The sequence below is a fragment of the Zootermopsis nevadensis genome, unplaced genomic scaffold, assembly GCF_977971745.1.
Source record: "Zootermopsis nevadensis isolate Lab colony 2312 unplaced genomic scaffold, Znev_1.0 Znev_ptg000061l, whole genome shotgun sequence".
Lineage (NCBI taxonomy): Eukaryota > Metazoa > Arthropoda > Insecta > Blattodea > Termopsidae > Zootermopsis > Zootermopsis nevadensis.
Window position 1 is genome coordinate 18,717,961 of NW_028259192.1, and position 8,845 is coordinate 18,726,805.

Here is an 8,845-nt window from a genome sequence, read left to right on the forward strand (position 1 = left end):
TTCTGTTCCAGTCTCCCACATATTTTATTTCTTGTGCAAAATGTTTCCTTGGAATTGCTCAACATGAATCTTATAAAATAAACAGAGGAATATTAAAATCTTCCCAAGTAATTCACAGATGAGCAATTTGTGAGAAATTGCACGCAACTTACCTTTTACTAGTTTATACGGGCAACCCATGGCAGGCCACAAATGTGAAGCACTGAGCCGAGCAAAAATGCAACATTTAACATTTGTTAACATAAGGAAGGATATGAGTGAAGCAAAGTATGTAGTGAAGGTTTTCCATGTAAAGGATCTTAAATTTGTCTCACACTGAAATCAAGGGTACATTTTAAACAATTTACAATTATTACACAATAAACTACTCAAAATACAATATGCATAAGAATCAGACATTTAATGTCTTTATTTAATTAAGTTTACCACAAATGAGAAGTAAGTAACAATCACAGACGTATAAAATAAGTTGTTCACTGATTTTCAACACAGTGGTCATAGCACTAAACTTTTGTAGATTAAATATGAAGAGTAAATACAAGAGTATATTCTACAAATATCAGTTAATTAAAATATGAGTTATGATGCAAAATTACGTTCAACATCAGCAGCAGGTCAACTCCCTACCAGTACTGTTCTTGGACCAATGAACACTGTAAAGGAACTTAGGAAAACCCACTCTTACTATATATCAATATGCCACAAGTCTCAAACATGTCTTCCCATTGTGAAGTGTTTAATAGTCAGGACTCTCCACCTACCCTTGAACCTGGTAATAAATGCTGTAGGAGTGAAATAGCTCTATCTCAGAAACCACTCGGAATAGGACACATGTACATATACACTTTTTATACACTGATACTATGACCTCCCAGAATATTTACCTTTCCTCCTGGGACATCCTATATGTGTGTGTGTGTATATATGTATATATATAGAGAGAGAGAGAGAGACAGAGAGCTTTGAGCATTTTGCATTGGGTGTCAAGACAGCCACTCTTGATATTTCCTTCAGAAGGTTATCAGTCAAATAATGGCATAATATAAAATAAAGGACAGCACAAAATCAGTAGCAGTTATTGTACTTTAAAAATATTACAATTATTTATTTATAATACAACATCTGAGATTCTACATATTAAGGTATTAACATGTACTTGCAAGAATATATTGAAAGCTCATTAAAACACATCTTAATAGTTTTCCTTCATATGAATTTAAAATAAGTATCTTGATAGCAGCTGATTATGATGAAGTCAGTTTGGAATGGTAACTTGTAGCCTTGGAGAAATGATGAAACTTTACTTAAAAAGTACAATATTAACTATGGCATTACATTACAACATATACAAAACTCAATATTACAATCAATTTCAATGTTATCAAATAGCATTTATTATGCAGAGAATTAAATAAGTTCCTGCTTTCAACAAATTTTTTCACCTGAATGTGAAGAACCCTAGAACTTGACACCTGTGCCAAATGCTCAAATGGCTGCTAGTGTTAAATTCAATGCAACATCCTGCTGATTAGAGTTCAACATGTTACACACGACTACACCTCCATCCGCCACAGCTTGGCACTGATGGCTCATGATCAGAAACCCTGATCTGATCAGTATCTGTTTGAATCCTCTCCCAGAGACCAGGTGTTTGGATTATCTGCAATAAAACATTTAGGAACATGAATGCCCATTCACATCTAAATGTTTAAAAACATTTATATCTGCTTTGCACTTACAAAAATACAATGTTTAAATATTTTTTTTGAAAATTTGAGTGCTAACTCATATTGCCTAATGTAGACCAATATTTTCTGTTTATTTTGTTTATGTGTATGTAGGGCTGCCAATGCTAATGCCATCCATTAGATCTCAGTGGAGGCACTTCATGCTGATGTGTTTGCAATGCTGTTCATGTTCATGCCTAGAAGTTGGGATCTCTGAACCTATAATTTTCAAATCACAACTGCAAAGTTTCTTAAAATTAATAAGTTCAACTAGTATACTTGCTTATGATGAATTAGAATAATATCATATGCTGACCTTCTGCACCAGTTCTTCAAAGGCACATTGGACACCATCTCTTGTTTTGGCACTGGATTCAATAAAGAGTGTTTGATGCCTTCTTGCAAACTTCATACCATCATCTCTACTTACCTCTCGATTCCCCTGCAACAATAATTACCATTTTACATCATATATAATTCAGATTTGTGGATTGTTACATCCAGTTACTCAACATGAATGAAGTCCAACAAATAAAGGAACTACATGTAATGCAAATCATGTGATGGTGAAACTGAAACCTATTCTCTTATCATAGATGGTAATGTAATCATCACTTCCAGCAAGAAAACCACTACTGGAGATCAATACTGCTCACTTCTTTGCTTCAAAGTGTTTTTGGGTTTAACCTGATGGGAACTTGCATTAGCTACAGATTTCATTGTTTTAACCCCATTTGCGAATTAAAATATCACAATTTTAGAAACTGAAATGCTGATCTTAAAACCACATACAAGAAAAGACATACTTCATTCATATGTGCTACCGATTATCCTAAATGAAAGACTGCTCCATTCACTAAATCGGTGACAGGTAGACCACAATGGTCTGGTCTAATAACAGTATATAATACTAGCATTCAGTGACAAACTAGTCAAGAAAGATTTCTTTTAGAGGTTATGGAATTATGATTGACAAATAGTTAATTTACATAATTTTGTATGGTCTCATTAAAGTTCTAGGCAATTTGGACAAAACCTCATATGTAGCATGAAAAGTGTTTTGTAAGTAGTGTAATTAAGTGTTGGACAAGTTACTAAAATTACTTTTTTAATTTTGGTAATTTACATTCTATACAACTGTTTAGAATAAAACTTATTCCCTCCACAAAATAGAGTGAAAAATCACTATAAAGTTGTCTGCCAGGGCTGCTGGTCCTGTACAATACACTCAAGGTTATGATCTCTGAAGAATGAGAGAGAAAAAATTCTGACAGGTTTCATGATTATCAACATTCTATGCTAAGCACATTACTTAAAGTTTGTTTTCAATAAATGTAAATCCATAATTACAATGTGTACATAGCAAAAACCTCTTCAATTATCTGACAAAATACATGTAGTATTACTGTATGTAGCCTACTTTGTCAATTTTATTCCCTACAACCATCTTGACAATGTTATTCTTTGTTGAGTATGTATCTAATTCCTCAAGCCAGGTTTCAAGTTTTTGGAAAGTCTGTATGTTGCTAACATCATACACCAATATTGCTCCCTGAGCATCTCGATAATAGCTGGGAGTCAATGATCGGAACCTCTCCTGTCCAGCCGTGTCCTAAAATAAAAGGGCATGTCATATATTTAAATTATAAAAATTTCTTACTTATATTTCTTAAATAAAATATTAAAGACATTATAATGTGAAAAAGGCCTTGTATAAAATTGGAAACTTACCCAAATGGCCAATTTCACAGTTGTGTTACCAACTGTAATATTCTTGGCCTTGAAATCAGCTCCAATGGTTGAAGGTTCACTAGGATCGAAGTTATCATCAGTGAACCGCAAAAGAAGACTAAAATAACGAAAAAATTGTATACACTGCATTAACGCAAATATAACAAAAAAGAGTCAATGACAATAGAAACTTCATAGCTGAATTATAAATCAAATAAATGCATAATATATCGGTAATTTAATGTAACCAACCTTGATTTACCTACTCCACTTTCTCCTATAATAAGAATCTTCAATGTTGTAAGTATGTCTTCATCCATTTCAAATGTAACCTCTTCTAAGTTACTTGTACCAATTTACAATCATAAATACCTCATGACTAATTTTATTTTATTAATTTATACGTATTGCCATGCACAATCTCATTACCAATCGTTATAAAAACAACACAACTTCTCTAAAGACCAACACCTTACTACCAACCACAAATTTCATAACATTATCAAAGGCTGCGAAAATGAGGCCCAAAGAGGCTAAAAAGTTGTTACCACAGTGTTTCACAGTTAATACTGATGAACCATGGTTTCAGTGTGAATCCCAGGTCCGAAACATGGATCACCATGTGGCAGGTCATCAGTAGTCAGAAACTTGGCTTCATGTCACCCAGCCTGTAAAACACAGATTAATACCAACATTGCCATAGATAACCTAAAGATGTTCGTGTTTCAAGTTCAGAACCCAAGTGATAATTTCATGACGATTTAATAGCAGGATGGTATTCACATCATTGGCTTTATTCGTTCGTAATAGAGGACCGGACGAATTTTGGAGGAAGAGAAAGATATTGAAGCTATCAGCGGTAAGAATTTTTCTTAAAGACGGCAAATATCAGAAGTATCTGAACAAAATGAACGTAAAAATTTTGTTAGGTTAGGAAAATCCATATTATATATTACCGCCTTGCTCTTAACGAAAAGGTTGAAGATAAATGGCGGTCGGTAATTATTATTAATTTATATAGCAAATGAAAATGAAGTGAACAGCATATTTTGCATAAGCCACATAATTGCAGCTGTTAATGTAGATTAAACTATTCTAAATGACTCAACACAATACCATCTCTTTCAGCACTTTTATGGAAGGCGCAGAAACTGTTATTCAATTGCAATCAGAGCTGTTCACCGAGCATTGGTGTCTGCTACTAAAGGAAGAAAACTTAAGAAAGAAGATATGGTTGCTGTGGGTACAATTTTACAAACACATGCTGCTAATTTGTGAACGAATGCATATTGAGTTGTATCTTCATTATTTCACATTCTTACAGCTTTGGGAGACTCGCATTACAGCAGGATGCGAAGAACATAATATGACATATCCTTTATTCCGAGAAGGTCTGGTACGATGTAACATCTTGCTGAACAGGAAAACACTAGCAGATCTAGCAGTATGGGAACCTCGAACATTTAAGGTATCTTTTAGTCTGTATTATAATGCAGAGGAATGTACATAGAACTGTTGGGAGTAATGAGCTGTGAATTTAATTTTCAGTCTCTGGTAAAGGTTGCACATGCACGAGTATCACAGGATGGCTTGGCTGGTGTGACTGAACTAGGTGACCCACCATCTGGCATTATCACAAGAGGCATGCTGAAATAAATCAATGTATCTTTAGTAAAATAAAATGGAAACTTGAGCACAGTATACAATTCACCTACCATTTATTAGAACCCAAAAGTTCAAGATTGGTAGTGCAAAATGCTCTGAACAGACTTCATTCAGAACTGCTTAGTCAGTAATCTGAAACATTTTCTGATGTTCCACTAGTTCCCAACATCATGGCTATTAACAAATTTCATGTTCTCCCATGAAAGGTACCATACAAATTTAAATTAAAAAAAATTTGATACACAATTTCAGACTAAGACCATATTCTGCATTCATACAAAAAATATGCATAAATCTTAATAAGTGGATGATATTAGTATGGATGCAATGATAAGAATTACAAGAGTTGATGTTTCCACAGTAGCTAAAAATGCCCCTTGAAAACAATGGTGACCATCTGTCATCACAACCAAGAATACCAGAAATAAGTGTTAACATTATTCAGCATATACAGTGAAACCTCTATCCATCGTTCCCGGAACTATCGTTTTCCCGGATGCATCGTCCGTTTTGTTCGGTCCCGAATACATCCCATATAAAATAATGTTACATTTTCCCGCTTCTATCGTTCCTCGAACTATCGTTTTATCGCATCGATCGTTCAAAAATCTTAGTCCCGGCCCACAATTTTCCCGCAATGATCGTTTCTGAGAAATTAAAATGCTGGGTTTTGAGATAAATTAATACCGAAAGACGCACAATGTTTTTGGAATACGCAGTAGCGGTAACCTGTTATGTCGCCCAACCAGCACATTCTTTTGGAATGAGGGTCAGCGGTGCAGGGGTGATATTGGAGTGAATGGCGGTGCTCATTGTCAGAAATTTTACGATTTTAATTAGGGTGCACTCATATTTCGTTCCAGCGATGCCAGATGGCATGTGCAGTGTGAATTTCTTCACAAATGCTTTTATTACAAGTACAAAGGAAAGGCTGGCGGCACTTTTCATTCTTCTGGTTCATCTCGTTTCCAGCGGTTCAGGGTCTTCTACAGCTACGTTTCGTTGAGTTCGGCAGTAATAGTATTTCCATTCTTCCTGTTATTGTCCGCAAAGGGGGTTGGAGTGGTGAGGAAGAGGGAGACGACGAATGCGAGCCCGAAGCTTTGCCGAGTTTTGCCGAAGCACACGCTGCATTGGCGAAAGTGAAGTCGTTCTTTTATGCGCTTAATATTAGTAAACGTGACGAGGAAAACACTTTGAACGTGGAAAGTGCTCTGTTTGGTCTAAAACGTAAAGTTTCGACAAACCAGTTGTCCACTAAAGACTTTTTTGGTAAAAAGAAGTAACTTTGAAAGAGAAACATTGTTTTTTTTAAATTTTTAATGCTTTCCCGCATCTATCGTTTTCCCGCATTCATCGTTTTTATTTCCCACCCCCGCCGAAAACGATGCATCGAGGTTTCACTGTATTTGAAGACATATCAATTCAGAAGTCAAATTGAAAGAAGTTTCTTTTAACAAGGGAGAGCTATAATTTAAATTTCAGAGTAATTCATAGCCTTTAAAACATTCCTACATTATTTTTCAGGGCAAATATTCTGCCTCAGTTACATCAATACTATATTGAAGGGCTTTGTTAACCAAGTGGTGAGAACATCTGTACCTAAGAAAGTGGGAACAGGATGAAAATTGCATGACAAACTTTATAACCTGAAATCTTTATATTAAAATCAAGGATGAGATGTGTAGGAAGGGAATACAACATGGAGATTAGAAATACTTTGAATACAATTTATCACATATCCTAAAGAGAAAGGGCTGTTTGTGGTAGGAATGGCTGATATGGGAAGATAGTAAGCCAGAATTTACAAACTTTTCAAGGAAGACCTTACATATAATTACAAAGAGAAGTATTTCCACCTAAAAGGAATACTCTAAATGCAATTTTAATGTGAAAAAAAGTTACATTCTATATATTGAAAGTAAGTGAAACTTACAGAAAACACCCTAAATTTTGTTAGCTTGTACCATATCATATAACATTTACCATTCACACTTCTTATTACATGTATACAACATCCATAAATTACTCTCTGTAATTTTCATCAATAGCAGAGAATGTTTGTCTTCATAATTCTCATGTTCTCCCATTTTAACTACACATATATGAATGCTGTCTATTTGTGACAGCTGGAGATTCAGGACTCTATCTTGGCAAGTATATCAGATTCTCTGAACAGATGGAATTCACTATTTTCCTCTAATTCTACTTTTGCACCACCATACTCTGGCAGTAACACCTGGTCTCCAACTTTTACAGACAATGGGACATGTTCACCTTTCTGGAATTAAGCAAAAAACACAACCTTATATTAAACTTTTTCAGTGTATGTTGATATGCAACACAATAACAACGTTCCAACAACAGTATGATTGACAAAAATTTTCTTTGTCAAGTCTTGGTCATTTGTCACTCCTGGCTAATGCAAAATGGCATCAATAACAAGAAAGCAGACTTAGTTGTGTGCATCAAACAAAAGTGTTTTACAGCATGTCACATGGTTGGTTCTCATTTAGTGTTATAGGTAGTAGTGGTTTGTCTGTATCAAACACTATTATTCCTTCATTTAATAAATCTGTATCAACTTGACTAGTTATATGGTATCTTTGAGATGTTAATTTTCTAAAAGATGTAGAAAGAAGCAGTTATGGCATGTTGTGGGCTGCGTGTGTAATGGAGTCCACCTGTAAACAGTAAGAAGAATGAATGACTGGAGTATCATACCTCATTTCGAGCACCAGGTCCAACAGCAACAACTGTTCCACGCAAAACCTTGGCCTGGGCTTTTTCAGGAATAACAATACCACCCCTTGTCTTTGTTATAGCTTCAGCTCTCTGAATGAGTACTCTATCAAAGAGAGGAATCAATCGCTTTGCCACAATGGCTACTGGTGTTGCCTGAAATAAAACAACGCTTTATCAAAACAAGTTTAATTTTACTGCATACTAATAAACGCTAATTATTCCCTTAACAATGACAAGATAGTTAAAGCCACTAGAGCCCAAATCTTAACCATTAAGGTGGTTCTCTAATTTTACAAAATGATATGAATATAAGTTCTTCAGAAGCATAGCACAAGAGTATCTGAGATAACATAAAGAGCTATTACACAGCTTGGTATTAACAAACGTATTTTCTATCATATGCATTTGTAATGTATAACATTTTTACAATCCAACTTTCATTTATGATTCTACGTAATGTTTCCTGTAATTATACAAGAACAAAATACATAAAACACTAAGACATAACGTTCCCGTCATCAGACCATTTTTACATAACATACATACCATTTTAATTGTTTCAAACGTAAAGCAATACAATCACCTTTACTCAAAACTTATTAATTCCTTTCAACCTACGCTTCCACAATTCAAGAACTTTCTATCGCTCAGACCGGATAGCAAACACACGAGGGATCATTGATTTTAATCTTTATAGCAAGACTAAGAAATTGTTTTGTTCGTTCATATACTGTATAGCGTCACGTAGCGACATTTATAATGAACGTCTAGAAACCTTCTGCCGATATGAACATAAATACTCATGTTTCATTAGTTCGACCCTAAGACCAACAGGTGGCAAATTGTATATCTGCAAACCGTGCATAGAATATCTACAACACTCAATTCATTTGATTTACGGAATAACTCGTGTAATTAAGCATAAAAAGGGAATTAAAACAGAAATGCAGGTCTAAACAGAGGAAAATTTAATTTCA

At 34.7% G+C, this 8,845-nt stretch overlaps 3 protein-coding genes across 3 annotated transcripts; 1 reads left to right on the top strand and 2 right to left on the bottom strand.

Annotated features, from left to right (window-relative positions):
• Nucleotides 1–374: 374 nt before the first annotated feature.
• LOC110834874 (ras-related protein Rab-18-B) lies at nt 375–3,970 on the bottom strand. Its single transcript, XM_022074490.2, has 5 exons — nt 3,711–3,970; nt 3,459–3,576; nt 3,148–3,339; nt 2,044–2,169; nt 375–1,660 (listed from the first exon to the last, which is right to left on the bottom strand). Exons 1-5 carry the CDS (start codon nt 3,776–3,778, stop codon nt 1,544–1,546), a joined length of 621 nt encoding a protein of 206 aa, XP_021930182.1. The 5' UTR covers nt 3,779–3,970; the 3' UTR covers nt 375–1,543.
• A 97-nt stretch (nt 3,971–4,067) lies between these two features.
• mRpL20 (mitochondrial ribosomal protein L20) lies at nt 4,068–5,164 on the top strand. Its single transcript, XM_022074491.2, has 4 exons — nt 4,068–4,317; nt 4,587–4,697; nt 4,783–4,926; nt 5,007–5,164. The coding sequence occupies exons 1-4, from the start codon at nt 4,231–4,233 to the stop codon at nt 5,112–5,114; spliced, it is 450 nt and encodes a 149-aa protein (XP_021930183.1). The 5' UTR covers nt 4,068–4,230; the 3' UTR covers nt 5,115–5,164.
• Nucleotides 5,165–6,992: 1,828 nt separating this feature from the next.
• On the bottom strand, nt 6,993–8,573 carry LOC110834876 (10 kDa heat shock protein, mitochondrial). Its single transcript, XM_022074492.2, has 3 exons — nt 8,415–8,573; nt 7,848–8,021; nt 6,993–7,404 (listed from the first exon to the last, which is right to left on the bottom strand). The coding sequence occupies exons 1-3, from the start codon at nt 8,415–8,417 to the stop codon at nt 7,261–7,263; spliced, it is 321 nt and encodes a 106-aa protein (XP_021930184.1). The 5' UTR covers nt 8,418–8,573; the 3' UTR covers nt 6,993–7,260.
• Nucleotides 8,574–8,845: the final 272 nt, after the last annotated feature.